Here is a 20882-nt window from a genome sequence, read left to right as displayed (position 1 = left end):
CAGATAAAGTGAGCAAGAAGCAACAAGACACTAGGTAGATATCAATCTTATGTTACTTTAAGAACATTTTTTAACAAGAGAAAGAAAAAAAGGAACAAATTTTAAAAGTGGTTCAATTCTACAAATGCTGGTTGAACAAGGCAGAAAAATATACTCATATATATCTATATGTTTTCTTATCCTCAAGGAGCTTACACGTTCCTATAAAAGGGTAGGACAGAGATAAGACACATAAATGACGATAGATTAAGACAGAGTGAGGTCATGTCATCAGAAGTATAAATGCTATGGGGATTCAAATGAAAAAAAGAGAAACGGCACACGTGTTTGCAGATTCAAAAAAGAAGGTCAGGTTTGAAAGAAACCTTGTAAGATGGCCAGGATTCTGACTGACAAAGATGGGAGGAGATGGGTAGAAATTGGCTGTGACATTCCAAGAACAAACAGTTGAAAAGCAAAGACGGAAAAGATGGCCACTTTCAGGAAGTGTATGAAAAAAGGCTGGAAACATGCAGGATGGGTTAGAGAGTGGAATCCTTCAGTCCTCGGCTGAATTTATCAGATGGTACAGGGCAGCACTTAAGGTTCCTGGTGGAGGAATGACATTGTCAGAGGACTTTAGAACAGCGGTTTCCACAGTGTGGTTTCCAGACCAAAACCGTCAGAAAATTCTAGGGTCCCTCCTCAGATCCACTGAATCAAAAATTTTGCGATGTATTTCGCAAGCCTTCCAAGTGATTCTGATGCACACGAAACTTCGATAACCACTGTTTCAGAACAATTAGGCTACCAGCACTGTGTAGTGTGGATCAGAGTGGAGCACTGTTAAAAGGCTCAGCAACTCATCCGACATGTCATTCAGGTGAGATGTGAGGGTCACTATGGCAACAGACTGCACCCCTTAGCAACTGATTAGCTGAAGAGAAAGTGAATGAAAATAACTGTGCATTGAAGAATGATGGTGGTAAAAGTCAGGACATACGGTCCAAGACCTTACCTAATAGTTTGTACTTCCCCAATAACTATTCATTTTAAACATTTTTATAAAAGCACATTACCAAAATAAGAAGGCTCTGTATATTATTTTCATATGGTTGATAAGTCTCATTTAGGACTACCCATAGATTAAGCTAACAGGCTAACATCTTAATTTCGCTTTCTTCCTTGACCCTGCACACCACATTGCAACTACACACGTGCTTTCAGCCATAAGGGAAACCTAATGAAAAAATGTGCGGTAACCAACGGTAGACTGAGAAGTTATTAGGTTTCTTATTAGTTCTCAGTTTATGATGGAATACCAAGAACAAAACAAAGTCAAGCAGGTTCAAAGGAAAAAAAAGGACAGCCTTGAAAGTTGCAAATAGATTTTAAAAGACAATTATTCCAGATATTATCAAATATAGAATATAAAATATTAAGCAATGTTTTCTGATTAAAACTCTAAAATCACAGACATAACCCCTCTCTCTCTCATATGCTATACTCGACTCCTCAGCAAATCCCACTGGCTCTACCTTCAAAATCTATCCAGAATCTGACCACTTCCTGCCACTTCCACTACCACCATCAGCTCTGCCTTGGATTCCTGCAAAAGGTCTCTCAACTTCCCTTTGCCCCTTGGTTTATTATGGTCTATCTCAGGGGCTGGTAAACTTTACCCCAAAAGGATACATTTAGACCGTTCCTTGTTTTTGTAAGTTTTGCTGGAACACGGCCACGGCATCTGTGACGTACCGTGTACTGCAGTTTCTGTGCTGCAGTGGCAGAGCTGAGCAGTGTGGACCCTACTGCAGGTCCCACGGAGCCTAAAATATTGACGATCCAGTCCTTTAGAGAAAAAAGGTTGCCAGGCCCTGGTCTACATATCACATCAAGTCATCTGCTCACAACCATCTAGACTTTCCATCTGAGCGTAAAACCTGAAGTCCTTTACCTTGATGACTTGCCCTTCCTCTTCCTCTTCCAGGCTCCCCTCCCCCTCCCCACTCTGCACCTGCTGTCACCTTGGTCTGCAGGGCTTCTCCCCAGGAATCTCACTTCCTGAAGGTAGTTTTGCCCAGATGTCAGCTTCTCAGTAAGGATTTCCTTTCTACTCTACTCTACTCAGCATCTCAAACCGTCCCTCCTTCTGTGCACCGCTTACCCTCCTTTGTCACTTTATTTTTCTCCATAATGCTTACCGCCTGACATACTTATTTGTCTCCTTCTACTAAGTAAGCTCCATGGGGACAGGAACATTTGAGCTTTGTTCACTGTTGTGTCACTAGTACCTGGAATAGTGCCTGGCACATACTAGATATCAATATAAACATTTGTTACATGAAAAAGCAAGGAAGAATAGATAAGAAAAACTAAATGATCATATGGAATCCTGGAAATTAAGACATTTATAAATTTATTTTAGAATTTCAAGACACACAGGCTTTGATTCTCACTACTAGAAAAAATGATGTCAATATCTTCCAAAGGTGTTCAAATTGCAAAGGCTGTTATTATTGTTGCATTCCTCAAATAAATAGGATAACTTTCCAAATAAGGCTATCAAAATTATCACAATTCTAGGTGACCTTTCTCATCTTTAGACTAAACCTAACTGTCCTTAACTTTCCCATCCCCACCTCCAAATTTGCAGTGTATAAGACAAAAAGACCATATAGTGTTTTTTTTAAAGGCCCCATGTGCTTGAGTCTGAGGGAAAGGATTACATATATTCTCCTGAAGTGGATCTTCTTGTTACAAAATTCCAGAAAGCTAAAATTAATTAGCTTCACTTAACATGGGTAGGAGGTATTAAATTTAAAGTCCATATTCAAACCTGTCTTTTAAATCCACACAGAAAGAGTCTGGTACCATTTTCATTTCAAATTACATTTATGGACCACCCACTTGGGCACACAGCACCACAGGAGACATTAACAAATACTGTCATCACAAAGCATCAGTGTCCCTTTTTAACCTCAGGCCATACAACTAAGTTTCTAATGAAATCCCTTGACCAGCTTCATTTTCAGCCTCTTAAAATTGGCTTTCCTGGACTTCCCTGGTGGTCCAGTGGTTAAGACTCTGTGCTTCCACTGCAGGGGGTGCAGGTTCGTTCCCTGGTCAGGGAAGATCCCACATGCTGCAGGGTGCAGCCAAAAAATTAAAAATTAAAAATTAAAAAAAAAAAATTGGCTTTCCTTAAAATGAGCTTTTTATTTATAACTGTATACCAAACATCAAGTGTAAACTAGTGGAGTAACTCCTTTAATAAAACTAGTTTTAAACAGAAGTCTCTCCTGCAAAATACATTTTTCAATTAAAAAAATTTTTTTTATTTTATCTTTTATTTTTTAATTTTGCTTACAGGCAAAAGTATTGGTAGGTAAAAAAAAACAGTCACCTGAATCCATTGTTAGTGATTATGTAAGTACTTGAGCACTACTGTTTAGTTACCTTGACTTATAAAATCTCCTGGAAACTCAGAAGTTCAAGTAGAAAGAAACATTTCATATTCTGGGAAAAAGATGTTACCAAGAATTCGAGAATTACATTTTTTCAGGGAATTCCCTGGCGGTCTAGTGGTTAGGACTCCGCGCTTTCGCTGCTGAGGGTGCGGGTTCACTCCCTGGTTGGGGAACTAAGATCCCACAAAGCCGTGAGGCATGGCCAAAAGAAAAAAAAAAGAAATACATTTTTTCAAAGTCTCAGTAACTACCCTTCCCACTGCTACCTTTCAACAAACTGGAAGGAAATAAGTCTTCTCTATAATCCATAGCTACTGGGCAGACGCATGCCACTATCTGGTCTCTCACTGTTTTCACCCTTTAAAAAGGCTTAACGGTGTTTTTTCTTTAGTTACAGAATAAAAGCTATTTATCAACAACAACAAAAAACAGTGAATATTTATTTCTTTATTCCACATCTTGTTTCCCGGAGGTACAGCCCAACTTTATATATACATATATATATACACATTTTTTTCTTATTGAAGTAGAGTTGATTCACAAAGTTGTGTTAATTACTGCTGTACAGCAAAGTGATTCAGTTATGCATATATATACATTCTTTTCTTACATTCTTTTCTATTATGGTTTATCACAGGTTTTTGAATGTAGTTCCCTGTGCTGTACAGTAGGACCTTGTTGTTTAGCCATCCTCTGTGTAATAGTTTGCATCTGCTCACCCCAAACTCCCACTCCATCCCTCTCACACCCCCTCCCCTTGGCAACCACAGGTCTGTTCTCTAGTCTGTTTCTGTTTCATAGATAAGTTCATTTGTGTCATAGTTTAGATTCCACATGTAAGTGATATCATATGGTATTTGTCTTGCTATTTCTGACTTATCCTCACATGGTATGATAATCTCTAGGTCCATCTATGTTGCTGCAAATCGCATTATTTCATTCTTTTTTTATGGCTGAGTAATATCCCATTGTATATATGTACCACATCTTCCTTATCCATTCATCTGTCGATGGACATTTAGATTGTTTCCATGTCTTGGCTATTGTACATAGTGCTGCTATGAACATAGGAGTGCAGGTATCTTTCTAAATTATAGTTTTATCTGAATATATGCCCAGGAGTGGGATTGCTGGATCATATGGTAATTCTATTTTTAGTTTTCTGAGGAACCTCCATACTGCTCTCCATAGTGGCTGCACCAGTTTACATTCTCACCAACAGTGTAGGAGGGTTCCCTTTTCTCCACATGCCCTCCAGCATTTGTTATTTGTAGACTTTTTAATGATGGTCATTCTGACCCATGTGAGGTGGAACCTCCTTGTAGTTTTGATTTGCATTTCTCTAGTAATTAGCAACACTGAGCATCTTTTCATGGCCGGTATGTCTTCTTTGGAGAAATGTCTGTTTAGGTCTTCTGCCCATTTTTCAATTGGGCTGTTTTTTGTTGTTGTTGTTGAATTCTATGAGCTGTTTGTATATGTTGGAAATTAATCTCTTGTTGGTCGCATCATTTGCAAATATTTTCTCCCATTCTGTAGGTTGTCTTTTCGTTTTGTCTGTGGTTTCCTTTGTTGAGCAAAAGCTTGTAAGTTTGATTAGGTCCCATTTGTTTATTTTTGTTTTTATTTCTACTGCCTTAGGAGACTGACCTAAGAAAACACTGGTACAATTTATGCCAGAGAATGTTTTGCCTATGATCTCTTCTAGGAGTTACATGGTGTCATGTCTTATGTTCAAGTATTTAAGCCATTTTGAGTTTGTGTGTGACGTGAGGGAATGTTCTAACTTCACTGATTTACATGCAGCTGTCCAGCTTTCCCGACACCACTTGCTGAACAGACTGTCTTTTCTCCATTGTATGTTCCTGCTAAAAACTAACTGATTGTAGGTGTGGTGGGTTTATTTCTGGGCTCTCTATTCTGCTCCAATGATCCATATTGTTTTTGTGCCAATACCACGTCATTTTGATTATTGTAGCTTTGTAGTATTTTCTGAAGTCTGGGAGGGTTACACCTCCTGCTTTGTTCTTTCTCTTCAGGATTGCTTTGGCAATTCTGGGTCTTTTATGGTTCCATATAAATTTTAGGATTATTTGTTTTAGTTATGTGAAAAATGTCATGGGTAATTTGATAGGGATTGCATTAAATCTGTAGATTTCTTTGGGTAGTATGTCCATTTTAACATTATTAATTCTGCCAATCCAAGAGCATGGGATATCTTTCCATTTCTTTGAATCATCTTCAGTTTCCTTTATTAATGTTTTATGGTTTTCAGCACATAAGTCTTTCACCTCCTTGGTCAGGTCTTCCTAAGTATTTTATTTTTTTGGATGTGATTTTTAAGGTATTGTTTTTTTACATTCCCTTTCTGATATTTCATTGTTAGTGTAAAGAAATGCAACCTATTTCTGTATGTTAATATTGTATCCTGCTACCTTGCTAAATTCATTTGTCAGTTCTAGTTGTTTTTGTGTGGAGTCTCTAGGGTTTTCTAAATATAGTATCGTGTCATCTGCATATAATGACAACTTTACCTCTTACCTACCAATGTGGAATACTTTTCTTTTTCTTGTCTGATTGCTGTGGCTAGGACTTCCAATACTACGTTGAACAGAAGAGGTGAGAGTGGGCATACCGGTCTTGTGCCAGATTTTAGTGGGAAGGCTTTCAGCTTTTCACTGTTGAGCATTATTTTGGCTGTGAGTTTGTCATAGTTTTTATTAGGTTGAGATATGTTCCCTCTATACCCACTTTGGTAAGAGTTTTTATCATGAATGGATGTTGAATTCCTTTTCCTGCATCTACTGAGGTGTTCATGTAGTTTCATCTTTTGTTTATGCGGTGTATCACATTGATTGATCTAAGTATGCTGAACCATCCTTGTGAACTTGCAGCCTGACTTTTACACTGTTTATGCACAAAAGCATAAAACATGAGATAATATATACATTCTTCCATCTATCATCAAAAATATAGTGAATATTTTTCTGTTAAAACATATAAAGCTGTATCATTACATTGTATGTAACGTTATTTCAAGTATCCTCATTGATGGGGAAATACCCAAGTTGTTTCTTTTTGTTTGCTATTTCTTATCTAACCTTGGTGGGATGTGGAAACTGGTTAGTATTGGAGGAGCAAGAAAATGCAACTATGATTTCAAGATTTCCCTCTGAGTAAACAGTTTAGGGCACACAAAAGGCAGAGGACAACTCCTGCTACCCTATGAGATGAGGGTGACAGGTGGAAACTAAGTGGAAGAGGGAAGGAAAGGAGTTCAACCTTGGAATTGAGGTTTGAGGGGTTGACAGGACATGCATTTTGGTATAGATAAACCAGATAGTGGTTAGAAGATAGGAATGGAAATCTAAGATTCTGAATTTATTGATTAAATTATTAATACCCTTTAAATTATCCAGCATAACTAGGCTTATTTATTATTGTCAACTGTCAAGTCTCCAAAACATGACTTAGAAAACCTCATTGATCTAGTAAAGCTGCATTTATTAGACTAACTGCAGTGAGGAAGATCAAGGAGGGCAAAGGGTATTTATAAGGTTTAAGGGGCTGGGTTGGACCACTTTAATCAAGGTCTTAGACACGGTGGGGAACAGGCTAGAATTGGGCTACGTTCATGACATAGGTTTTGGGTTGGTGGACGCAGTGAAATGAGAAATCCCGATGCAAGTCTTCTTGGGCAATTAATCTTGGTAAGTAAGCTATTGGAGTTGTTTCACGGTAGGAGTTGTCAACCACTTGTGTTTGTCCTCGGTGGTACTTAATGCAGGGGCAGGGAAATGCGTCTGCGCCCAGAATTGTTGAGCATTAGCAACACAATGTTGGTGTCAGTTCCCCATATCTTATGGGATTAAAAAGCCTTTAAAACTTACAGAGCAGCATTTGGGAATGGTTTAGACTTTAGTCTACTACGAATTGTTAACAAGAGAGTGCCCTGGAATGGATAAGATGCTAGAGTTGGAGTACATATGGAAAATATCCAGGAAGAAGGCACTAGGTTTCTGACACTATCATAAGAAGTGACTTTGACTAGAAAATCCTCCTGTTTCGCTCACAGCTTTCTGAGCAAATGCTTAACATAAGAAAGTGTAAAAACTGCTCTATCTTTAAAAATAGGTGAGAAATTTATAGAAATATCTTAAATTGTTTAAGTAAGTTGGATTATATAACCAAACATAGAATACCATCTTTGCATTTAAATTGGTGGGTTATTTAAATATATGAAAAAATTCTTCAACAAGTTTTCAAGTATTATGTGCCTTTAGAGGTTTAATTTCTGAAGAGTTTTTATTATGTTCTTTGTGGATTTAAACTGTCCTTTTGCAGAGCCTCAAAAGTAGATTCTGTAAACCTAGTCAAAGAATGACTCATTTTCCACAGCTGAATATTCCTATAGTTAAACCAAGGTTTATTTGATGCTAGAAATTTATACCAGAAATGACAGGAAAATGTGAGAGATAAATTATTTTGTAGCAGATTCAAAACTGAAAGTAAACACAAAAGATCAACTCACTTGCACAAGAAGGTATACTTTTTAATCTAAATTGCTTAGGGAATTACCAGATAGCATACACTGTATTCACTAATTCTTATGTTCAAAATATGTTCTGTCATTTTGTGGGGCAAACTTCATCATGTTGAACCACTGGGCATATCAATTTAAATTTTTTAGAATTTAAGAAAAATAATATATAGAAGTGTAAATTTTTAAAAGGAAATAAGTAATATATAATTACATAAATAATGTAATTATAATACCACCAAAATGGTAATTAGAAGTGGTTATCTTTAGTAATTCCATATCGTGGCCTGCACTTGGAACTGTCAGTTTTTAAAATAGTAGCCATCTGGTGGTGTACAGTGGTTCTCATGTGTTTTTTTCCCCTCCCTTTTATCATTTTCTCAAAATATATACACTTATGTTTTCTGAACCATATATCATGTGATTTAACCTCTTAACAACACAGCACTTTTTAATAGCCGGATGTTCTCTTACATAACCAGAGAACAGCTATTAAATTTAGGAATTTTAATTATGATTCTATTTTTTAAAATGTGCTCTACAGTCCATTCTTCGACATGTCATTTATCCCAGTGTATTTTTCACAGTGCATTTACCCTCTAGTGCAAGATCCAATCCAGGACCACGTATCACATTGCATTCTGGTGTCCCTTTACTACCCTGAATCTGTGAATTCCTCAGCCTCTGGTCTCTGACGACACTGACAGTTCTGAAGCACACAGCCAGCTCCTTTATACCATGTTTGTCAGTCGTCAGTCTGGGTTTGTCTCCTGTTTCCTCGGGATCGGATTCTTGTTCCCCGTTCTTCCCAGGCTGTCATATCCTGAGGCACAGGCTGCGCTGCCCCTGGATGATGTTAATTTTGTTCACCCGGGACGGCGTGTGCCCATCTTCCTCTGAGATGTGCTATGGCAGCTACTACTTTTCCTCTTACAGCTAACAAACGGTAAGTGGAGACGCCTCATTCTGGTTTTAATCTGCAGTTTTCTAAACTGAGTTTAATTTCAATTACTGTAGCTTCATTTTTAAACACTGTATTTGGTTCATTTACAAATCTGCTAGGGTTTCATTCATTCTTTTCTAATACTTTGTTGTTCCCTGCTGATATTTTGATCTGGTCTTATTCCTTTCATCACAGTTAGCTGTTCCATAATCTGTGTTGGTAATTCCAATATCAAGGCTTTACAAGTCTCTTTCTGCTGTCTGCTATTTCTTCTAGCTCTCTTACATGGTGTTTTGATTCCTTGCGTGCTTGTATATTTGACTCTGATGTCTTCACTTGCACTCCTCTGTGGGAATTCCGTGAAGCCAAGAATTATGGTACTTTCCTCTAGGGAGGATTAAATTTACTTGCACCATGTGCCTACCGCACTGCCAGAAATTGCAATGAAACAAATTCACTCTGGTGATGTGTATCTGGCCTGCGAATCTGCAAAGAGCTAGTCTGCGGCTACAATTTCTTAGGAATGTGATTCCTTCCTTCCTGTTCTTGGCACTAAGGCCAACTTTGCTTTCGGTTTTCTGCAAGTAACGTGTTTAACTTTCTTTGTGGTTCACCCTCACACGATGATGCCATCCTTGGGAGAGGGAGGGGCTTAGCTTTGTAAGAGGCTGCATTTCCTATGAGATGCCAGCCACTCACGTGGGCCCTAGACCTGCGTTGTCGAATATAATAGCCACTGGTAACATGGCTGAGACTGAAACTAGGGAACTGAATTTCTAATTGTATTTAATTTTAATTAATTTAAACTAAAAACTGAAGCAGTGTAAAATGTTTTTTCATTAAACAACTTTAGTGCTTTGGTAGAACTATACTTCACTTTAACCAATAAACGTTCTCATTTAGATAATGAAAATTTAGTGTTTGAATTAAGATGTTCCGTAAGTATAAAACACACACCAGGTTTTGAGGACTTAGTATGAAAAAGGATATAATGTATGACACAGAGAAGGCTCTTGGACACCTCCCGTGTTTACCTGGGACGAAGCCAGACAGCAGCCCTCTATGCTCTGTCTCTCCTTCACAAAAGATCTGCTAAGCTGTTTGTTCCCACTGATCAATCAGAACAAGAGGCTTGTTGATTTGACCTGAGTAACCTTTAGTTAGATTTCCCTCCTTCGCCAGGCCCCCAGAGGGCCTCCTTCTGCCCTACCCTCAGCCTGAGCCAGCAGACAGCCCCTCCTAAGCAAGCCCTCCTGGCTGACCTCAGGAAAAACATCCCATGGTCATCCCGCTCTTCCAGCTGGCTCCTTCTAGCCTTGCTTACTCCTCCCGAGAAGAGAAAAGCCCTCTCCCGCCTGGCGTCTGAAACGCCTGCAAGTACCTCGCGGTCAGCTCCTCTTTCTGCAGCATCCCCTCTTCCTACTGCAATAATCTGTTTAAATACGGCTCGCCTTTTGATTGCTTGACATGGTTGATCACTCTTCCCTTGGCTTACAGGAAACTACCGTCACCTAATCTTCCTTCTTCTTAGTTCTCCGTTGCTGGTTGCTCTTCTTTCAACGGGACGGCCACAGAGCTCCACCCTCGCACCTCTTCTCTGTGTGAGTTCACCCTCTAGGTGATCTCACATCCAACCTCACAGCTTTCCTTCCCACCTGCCCCAGCCAACCCGGCATAAACTTCTCCAGATCTCCAGACCCGACTCAACTGCCAACTCAAGATCTGTACTTGGATGTTCAACAAAGGACTCAACCCAAAATACTCAAACCAGAACCCCATGTTCTCCCTCACTGCATGAATGAGGGAAACAGATCTGTGGAATTAAGAATATACTCACTTTGCAAAAAGAGTCAAGAGGCATCAGCCCAACAGCAAGCTCCTGAATGTACTTCCATATGGTATCATATTAAAACTTAGATTCATATACAACTTTCAGCAATACCCTCATGCTTTCAGTCCGTGTGCCACTTATATGTGGGACTGTTAAGGCTATTTAGAAAGCATGGTAAAAATCCCAAACAAAAAACAAATTCAGAAAGGAATTTTCTTCACAGTTAAATCTTTTCACTTAATTCTCTAATACTTCAGCCCATACTACCCTAACTGAAACTGCATTCTCACAGGTTTAAGATTGGCTAGTTGGTGAATATCTCTCTGAAGCATCCACACGAATGATCTCTGCACACAGCAGTACCTTGGATCCTGTAATGCTTTAGTATTCTGTTCATCTCTCATTGTCCAGACTCATGTTTCCTTCTCAAATAACCTAGGTTTAAGCTCTTTGACCTCTGATTTTCTTTTATATTGTCTGTGACTTTGATTTCCTCGTGACTTCAAATGACTGTCTCCATTATACTAAAAAAGCAGTAACACCCTTTTGTTTTTAAAATTAAAGGACAGATGATGCAAACAAAACACAAAAATGAGAAATGTAGAAAAAAGAGACTTGGAATCCAGACACTTGCATTATAGTCCCAAGTCTCATACTATCAACTTTTAACTTATCTCTTAGGGCCTTAGTATCTGTATCTGCAGAAAAGGGGTATTAAACCAGTTAGATGGCTTCACTAAAGTTCCCTTTTTTTGCTTTAACATTCTAGTTTATATTTTTAAAATTGTTTACAACTTAAGTGTCTCTTTGTAGCCTGTATTTCCATTTCTATACTTCTAATACAGAAAATGAGGGGGAAAAGATTCTCTATCTCTAACTGACATAATATCTTAGATAAAAGTTTGCAGAAGGACAGGTACTTGAGGTTCTGAGAAAACAAGTCAACCCACTTTTATCACTGGCAAAAGCAAAACTGCTTGGTAAACACGTTTTATTTACAGAGAATGTATTTTGAGTCACTCCTTGATAATGGGCTTGTTTACTCCAGAACTTAGTGTTCAACTACTTTCTAAAGTAAGATATCAATGCACATTTTACTTTATTAATTTTACTCTAACATTATCTTTAGTTATTCAAAATAATTCTTACTTTTCCCTTTGTACTTAGTATAATTTTAACCCTGCTTTAGCCCTTTAATTTTAAATCAGTTTTTTGTAATTTACGTAGTTTAAAGTTTAACACATCAGTTTCTATTTTAGCATCATCAGCGAACTTGAGTCATCTTAACCATTTGTCCTAGTAAAATTATATCCTAAAGCTAAAATCTAAAGCCATAGATCGTTCAATGATTTTTTAAGGCTGGCTATGTATATTAACAAATATACTTAACCAGAATAATCCACAAAAATCCAGTTTGATTTATACAGATCATCCCATTTCCAGTTGCTTTAATGTCCAAATAAGACAACACAAGTTTACTCCAAGGAATGATAAAGTAATAAATAGGATGGCAGAAATAAGACTTTGGGTTCATAGATTTTTAAAAATGATCATTTGGAAATATATTATCTTGCTCCATCCCTCACTGTACTCCCCAAATACTCAATGCTCCTGCCACAATTTATTTTTTCTGTAAGATGCCAAGTAGATTTGTTTTTATGCCTTGTTAATGCAGGTTCCTTCTCTGCTTGGAATAGCCTCCAGTTTTTTTTGTTTGTTCATTTGGATTTAACTTATGCTTTGGGGCCCAGTTAAAAAGTTACACTGCAGAGAAAACCATTAGCCCCTTTTGCCTTCCCATAGCATTTTGTCTGTAATTTCATTATAGCTTGCCATTTACTTTTCTATTACAATTATTTATTTTCATATCCAAATCCATTAGGCTGTTTGCTTTCCAAAGGCAGGGGCTGTGGTATATGTGTCTCCTCTGATGCCTTCTCTCCTTCCCAGAATCTACCCCAGTACTCTCTTCTGTTTGTCCACAAAGGGACACGGATCATTCATCTTCCTATTTGGGCTCAAATATTTCTGTATATTTATGTTGCTCTTCATAATTCTGTGTCTGTTTTAACTATTTTATTCACACTAACATATAAGTTGTCTGTGTACTAATGCTTATTAGATTAAGCAGCAATTAAAGAACGTGAAACTAAGAATGTAAATAAAAGTCCTTTTGTCAGCATATAAAATTTAAAACTTGATTTCTAATTTGCTCAGCTGACTCACTTTGGACTTATAAACAATGCATTACCTGTAAGGATAAATTAAGTAATATTGTTGTTTTAAGGTAACTTTGTGAACACAGTATGATAGGCATTCTTTATAAATCTGCTAAATCATCCTATTGTTTAAGGGATCATTTTAAACACAAAAAACCTTAACAAATAGTTAAGTATTAGATGACTTAACCTTAACAAATAGTTAAGTATTAGATGACTCTCAAACATTATAACATTTAATAAATGCCAGACCACCACATATATGAATGCAAGATTACTTAAGAAAAACAAGTCTATAAAATGTACTTAATAATGGTAAGAGATCAATATATGTATTTTTAGAAATCACTGCTTTAACATCTTTTAAGGAGATTACCTTTCCTCAAAAATAATTTTAAGTATAACACTCTAAATTATAATTTTTGTTTCATAATCTAAAAATCATTCTCCAAAATTCTGTTACTTGCAAAAGGTACATAACGAAGGTGACATCAAGTACCTTATGGGGTATTTATATTACAGTATTATCTACTCTAGTCAATGTGCCCACTAAAATGTCACAAGTAATAGTGTTGCGTTTCTTCTCTGCATGCTGACATTTCCTAGCGTGCAGTAAATGGATTCTGCACCATCGCTCTGTCACCACACTTACCACCCCATCCCCATCCCTATGCGTCAAATCTCACGTTCTAACCTGCTCCTTCATCTTTCTCCATCATTTCAGAAAACTTTTAACATTTAAAACTCAATAATTTTCATCTCCTTATATATGAATTAGTAGGATTAATATTTTCTTTATGAGCAGCAGTCCCCAAAGCCATCTTAATTTTGAATCTGGGGGAGGAGAGTTCTCTTAGAGCCCCTCATCATTTTTATTTAAAGTATTCTCTTAAAAAATCTACCCTGCCACCCCAAATTCAATGGTCATATTTCTACCATCCTCTTCCAAGTATGCACAGGCAAATTTGACTTTAGAGATTAGCTGGAGAACCAAAAAAATACTGGGAAAAATAAAGCCATAAACCTAAAGGGTATGTTTTTGTACTGCAAAGTAACATTTCAAAGAATAAGTCAACTAAAATGTTTTACAAAAATATTCGACAGTTCAAAGGAGGTCATTTTAACCAGTGGTTCCCAACCTTTTTGGCACCAAGGACAGGTTTCGTGGAAGACAATTATTCCATGGACAGGGGGTGGGAGGGATGGTTTGGGGGTGATTCAAGCGCATTACATTTATTGTGCACTTTATTTCTATTACTACATTATAATATATAATGAAATACTTATACAACGCACCATAACGCAAAATCAGTGGGAGCCCTGAGCTTGTTTTCCTGCAACTAGATGGTCCCATCTGGGGGGGATGGGAGACAGTGACCCCCGACGTGTGTTGCTTTTGTCCAGTCTACTCCATAATCTCGTTTTGGTTGCTGTCATTGCAGAAAACTCTGCTTCACAAAGATGGGATGTTGGAAATGGAAGCAGGCTTTTCAGTGCTTTTGTGGCCATCTCAGGATATTCCGCCTTGACTTTAATCCAGAACGCATGGAGATTTGAAGTTGTCTCACACATACTTTTAAGGCCACCGTCATTTGCCATCTGAAGCAGTGGATCCTCTTCTAATACAGACAAAGTCGATTCACCTGGCTTATTCACAAATGGGTAATGGATCCATTCCTTCCCAGTTCGGGGGTCTTTTGTGGTTGGGAAGTGATGCTCAAACTCTTTTGAAAGCTGAGATGGTGATCATGCACCAGCTGGGAGAAAGAAGGCCCTGGCTCCGTCTCTTTCAAAATCTCTGCTACTGTTGGAAACATGTCAAAAATCCCAATGTTCACTTGTCGCCCCCCACAATTCCAGTTTGGCTTTGAATGAAGCCACTTTATCTGCCAACTTGAACACAGTGGTTGTTCTACCCTGAAGTGACAGATTGAGTTCGTTGAGCAGGTTGAATATATGCCACACAAGTAAGCAAGTTTTGCAACCCATTCTGTGTCACTGAAATGTGCTGCCAGTGGAGGCTGTTTTTCTAAAAGAAATCTCTGGAGCGGCTCTCGTAGCTCAAAAACTCTGGCCAGTGATCTACGTTTAGAAAGCCATCTCACTCCTGTGTATAAGAGAAGATGTGTGTGCTCTGCGTCCTTCTCACAGAGCTGCGCGAACAGACGTGAGTTAAGGGCATGTACTTTAATGTGGTTGATAGTTCTAATCACATCCTGCAAAACGTTAAGTTCAGGTGACATTTTTCGGCTAGCCAGCATTTCTCTCTGGATGACACAGTGCGTGGACCCACATTCAGAAGCGACCTCTTTGACCCGAGTAGTGAAACCAGAAAGCCGTCCAGTCACGGCAGCCGTTCCGTCCGTGCATATACGGACACAAAATGACCAATTCAGTTTTCCTGATGTGTAATCATTCAGAGACTTGACTAGTTCTGCAGCTGTGGTGCTGGCTGGCAACAGAAGTGCACATAACACACCCTCATGCACATCCTTCTGAAAAATATATCGCACAAGAACAAGCATTGTTGCCTTGTTGTCAACATCGGTGGACTCGTCAACCTGGACTGTGTACCACGGTGACTCATTAATCCTCTCTAACAACTGTGCCTCACTATCCTCTGCTATTTCATCAATTCGTCTAGTTATGGTGCTGGCCGAAAGAGAAACACGTGCCACCTTTTAAACTGCAGCCTCTCCAGAAGTTCACGACAAACGTCCTCAGCAGCAGGCAGGATCGACTCTGCACCAACAGTAAAGGGCTTCTTAGCTTTAGCAATGCGGTTAGCCACTAAGAATGACGCTCTCAGTGCAGACACATGTGATGAAGTGGTGGCCTTCAATAACTGCTTCTGTTCTTCATGTTCACCTTTTTTCTTTAGAAAAACCCCAAAGGCTTGTCTTTTAATGCAGGGTGCTCGGTCTCCATGTGGCAAAGCAGTTTCGAAGGTTTCATGGCTTTGTTGGATAGCCGGTCACCACATGTTATACAAAGCGGGCTTGGAGAATGTGAATCACCTGTTGCAATGAACCCGTAACTTAAGTAGGACTCTTGGTATTTTCTTTTAAATGCAGCTTTCTTTTTGTTGGCAGTCTTAAGAGTCTTCTGTCTCATCACTGGGTCTTTCCCCCTTTTCAAAGAAGCTCTCCAGCGACGTTTGTTTTTTATTCATTTTGCCTAGGGTTAGCTTGTGGGCTTACCAAAAACTGTGACTGAGACAAGGGCCAGGAAAGAGGCATGGATGGAAGTGGTAAATAAAATAATGGGCAGGCCAGGCACAGACTAAAATAAGTGTCGGATTCTGACTTAAAGCCTGCCACCAGATGCAGCTTAATTGTCACTTGCCACTCACTGGTAGGGTTTTGATATGAGTCTGCAAGCAATTGATTTATTGTGATCTCTGTGCAGTCAAACCCTCTGCTGATGATAATCTGTATCTGCAGCCACTCCCCAGCGCTCATCACCACATCAGCTCCACCTCAGATCATCAGGCGTTAGATTCTGATAAGGAGCGCGCAACCTAGATCCCTCGAGCTCCTATGAGAATCTAATGCCGCCGCTGATCTGACAGGAGGCGGAGCTCAGGCGGTAATGCGAGCCATGGGGAGAGGCTGTAAATACAGATGCAGCTTCACTTGCCGGCTGCTGCTCACCTCCTGCTGTGCGGCCTGGTTACTAACAGGTCACGGAACGATACCAGTCCGTGGCCTGGGGGCTAGGGACCCCTGATTTAGGCCACTATAAATTAGATTTGACTGAAAAAGAAAAATACTGAATGTGATTCATAAAAAAGTTATGGTCAAGGGTATGATTTAACTAAATTTACTGATCTATAACATAAAAATTCACTCAGTTCAGCAATATAAGGGCATTTTAAAGCCCTTTACCAGTGCAACTTAATTTTGAAATTTTAATGCTTTTCTGCTAAGGTTTCAATACTACTGTAACAATTTAAGAAACAGAACCTATTTTAGATCTTCAAGATCAGTGCCCTCTTAAAAAAAAATTACAAATCAACTCAACAGTAATTTTTCGTTCTACTTTCACTGAGCTAAAAACGACAACCCAAAGCATTTCAACTATCAACCCTACTGTGACGTGTGTATGTACATTTCAAAGTAAAAAATCTGGGACTAAACTCATTACAAAAGTAGAGCTGGAAAATCAAGTCATATTTATTTATAATAGAAACCTATAATAAAATCTAAAGAAAAAATGGATCTGAAGAACCTAGGGGCAGGACAGGAATAAAGACGCAGACGTGGAGAATGGACTTGAGGACACAGGGAGGGGGAAGGGTAAGCTGGGACAAAGTGACAGAGTGTCATGGACATATATACACTACCAAATGTAAAACAGATAGCTAGTGGGAAGCAGCCTCATAGCACAGGGAGATCAGCTCGGTGCTTTGTGACCACCTAGAGGGGTGGGATAGGGAGGGTGGGAGGGAGACACCAGAGGGAGGAGATATGGGGATGTATGTATACATATAGCTGATTCACTTTGTTATACAGCAGCAACTAACACAACAATGTAAAGCAATTATACTCCAATAAAGATGTTAAAAAAAATAGAAACCTTTTATTACTATTTCTTCTTCATGTCTGTTTTCCCATCTCATCTCTTGATTTATTCTTTTCTCCCAGGTTTAGTCTCTTCCCTTCTTTCCCTTACACCCTGGACTCTGCAGTAGGTCTCCTCATTCTCTCGCTCTCAGCTTGTCCTTGGCTTTCCATTCTACTTCAGTCCTTCCACCCACCTTCCCAGACAGCCTAGGCAATGATGGAGAATGGTACCAGCTGTACCGATTTGTTCAACAAAAATACAGACAGATAATTTCATCTCTGGCCCCTGACATATTCATCTATCACAAACTTATCTTCAGTCAGATCCTTCTTCTGTTCACCGATCAAAACTTTTGCCACTTTCTTCAGTTCGGTGCCCAACGGCCCACACAATTCTCAGCAGATGACTGAACTCAAACTTCACAGCAAAATGAGGCGATCATATAGAACTTCCTGTTCACCCTAAGAAATTACTATCTGAGTCCATACTGTTGCTTCCTTCCTTGCTCTAGAGAAAGAGGTATCCCTCCTTCTATCTAAAGCATTCAGTCTTTGATGTTCTAAATACCATCTCCTCCAGAACTGGACGGTACTGGCCCATCATTTATCCTTTCTGATATTTTTCTTCAACTTTTCCTGCTCCATTAATTCCATTCCATCATCACTTAAGTCTCTCCTCATTTAAAAAGAAAAACAAAAAGATTCTCCCCTGACCCTGCACGCCTTCTCTAGTTTCCATCCAATCCCTCTCAATCTCCACAAATAATTTCTGTGAAGAATATAAACTCAGTCACGGCTTTATATCTCTTTTTATTCACAGCACTTAGCTTTCGCCGCCACCGCCTCTGTGCAGTCCCCTTCCCCACACCTCCTTCACCCGCCTGCCCCTGGATAGCCATCCTCCTCCGAGCCCCGGCCTCCACGCTCCTCACTCTCTACCTTCTGAGTTCATTACATAAATATCCAAGTGCCCACGAAATCTCCACCTCAAGGTCTGTGAGACATCTCAAGTCAACTAATCATTTCTTACATTTCTTCTCTAATCTTAGTAGCCATTTTTAACGCAGCTTGGTGATACCAAAATTTACCCCATTACTCAGTAACTGGAGGGCCATTCTAGAATATTCTGTTGCCTTGCCACTGCTTCAGACCCAAGCAAGCAGAAATCCTCTTGCTTCTCTCTTCATCTCACACCCTCCAGACCACTGTTTACTCCAGGCTCTCACCATCTCGCCCGCATGACTGCACACAGCCCCTGCCGGCAGCCTCTCCCAGCCGATTTCTACGCTCTGCTCTCAACTTCTCCAACCCGTTCTCTCTGTTATAATAAAGTTACTGAAAACAAACCAGACCACAGTTTCAACTTCCTTGCTTAGAACTCTTCCAAGGCCTTCCGGGGCTTGAGTTCTAACTCTGCAATCCCATTTTCTCCCTCCCTCTAACCCACACCCCTCCAGAATTAGAACAACAAAACAATAACAGTGCTTTACATTCGCTGGAACACAAAACTTTACAGTTTAAGCGAACTTCGTTTGAGCATTTTGTTCCTCTGCCTAGAACAGCCTCCCCTTGATGCACAGACCAGGTAAATTCTTCATTCACACCTTGAGAGGCAGCTCTGCTCTCCCTTTTCTGAAGCCCTGCTTTCTGAAGACCACCACCCCCCAGTGATCTCCACGGAGAGCTCCTTACTTCTTCCACTGGGCTACCCTGGACTCTGTACCTATTCCTGTTACTCTACCACATTCCAGAGTTGACCCTGGTAAAAAACTCCAAATTTATCTTTTCCATAACGGTACCCCTGAATGATTTATCAAGAAATATACTATATTTGACATGTGACTTTACCCTGAAATAAAAGCATTTTGAAGACAAAAGTAGAAAAAATTTTTGCGAATCCTGAAAGAATCAACTTAGAATCCTTAATCAGGACAGCATACTATAATATTCAAAGGGAAAAAACCCCTCATCTTAGCACACAGAAAACAGAAAAAAAAGACTGTCTCAAAATTCACAGAGGTTAAGAGCACAGGATCTCAGAGCTTTTGTCAGACTACACACGAAATACTTAGCACAGTGTCTGAAACACAATTACATGTTGTTAATAGTTAATCGCTGTCATAATTAACATTATTATTATTAACTAAAGTAACGAGAGTTGGATGGATCAAAAGTCGTTCTAGGTTCACAGGTACTTTTGGTCTCAGTCCTAAAAATTGCAGATACCACCAAAACTCTCCTGAAATTTGTAAGAACAATGAAAAAAGACATTTAGAATGTTTCTCATTATACTAGTACACGTGATAAATAATAACTACGTTTTGTTCTTCAAAAGTAACTACTTTGTAATGATACTTTCCCTAATGGAAATCATTAAATTACCAAGATATTCTACTGAAGAGACCAAGGTCTTCTTGCTGGAAGTTCCTTTGTCACCACATATTAAAACAAATGCATCAAATGATTAAGACACCAAAATGCAAGACACATCTTTTCTCACAGAGCTATAAATTCTAAGATGGGTGATAAAAGCTACTTTACCTTCAGGGGCATCTGCATCACATCTCTTTGGCACAGAAAGGGTTGAATTGCCTTTATGGGCATCATAAGTTATATTGCTCTGAAAGATGAAAATATAGTTAAAATATAAATAGTATATTAATAAATATATTTTGATTAAAAAGTAATCACTTTATGAACTTTATACTGTTTTCTATTAAACTACATCTAGCTAATATTCTAAAAGGTAAATTACATAAAATTGCAACTAGAAGAAAAAGATTTAGGGTAAATTTAACATTAGGGCTTTCCTACAACAATCTTTAGGCCCTGTGTTGAACAACAGAGCTTCTGCCCAGAGAAAGAGCCTACTAATTTTTCCACTGTGGAACAAGAAAAGAATATCATTCATCCATGCAAAAGCATGACGTTATTTCATTCATTCATAGAAGAATGTTTTATAAGCATGACCTAGTGAACCAGGTGCAGGAGATAAGGCAAGAAGAGAATAAAAGGTATAAGAAATGAAAAAAATGACTAAGGTGACCTTCTAGCACTGTTTCCCAAACTTGTGTCATTCGTTACCTCCATTATGATCGTGCCTTATCTTTGATCCACTGGCATTGTTACTTAATATTTTTCAATGGACTAACTTCTCAATCCTTAGCAATATTATGGATGGTATTAAAGGTCTGATGTGCTTACTAGATTTTGTTTGTTTGTTCCCAGTTACATATTAAAGAAAGAATGGAGGAAGTACAGGATAAAGGAGTGACCTGGGCAGACTGGATTAATAATGAAAAACTCCATTAAAGTAAGGCTTGAACTGGGCCCTG

At 38.9% G+C, this 20882-nt stretch overlaps 1 protein-coding gene across 1 annotated transcript in view; it reads right to left on the bottom strand.

Annotated features, from left to right (window-relative positions):
- LMBRD1 (LMBR1 domain containing 1) overlaps positions 1-20882 on the bottom strand; it is a 115031-nt gene that overhangs the window by 7778 nt on the left and 86371 nt on the right. Inside the window, exon 14 of the mRNA XM_057528019.1 lies at positions 20089-20167. Coding sequence (XP_057384002.1) covers positions 20089-20167 — 79 coding nt within the window. The remainder of the gene's footprint in view (positions 1-20088; positions 20168-20882) is intronic.

This window comes from Balaenoptera acutorostrata, chromosome 14, assembly GCF_949987535.1.
Source record: "Balaenoptera acutorostrata chromosome 14, mBalAcu1.1, whole genome shotgun sequence".
Lineage (NCBI taxonomy): Eukaryota > Metazoa > Chordata > Mammalia > Artiodactyla > Balaenopteridae > Balaenoptera > Balaenoptera acutorostrata.
The sequence above is the reverse complement of the archived record's forward strand: the minus strand, read 5'-3'. Positions and strand labels throughout refer to the sequence as shown.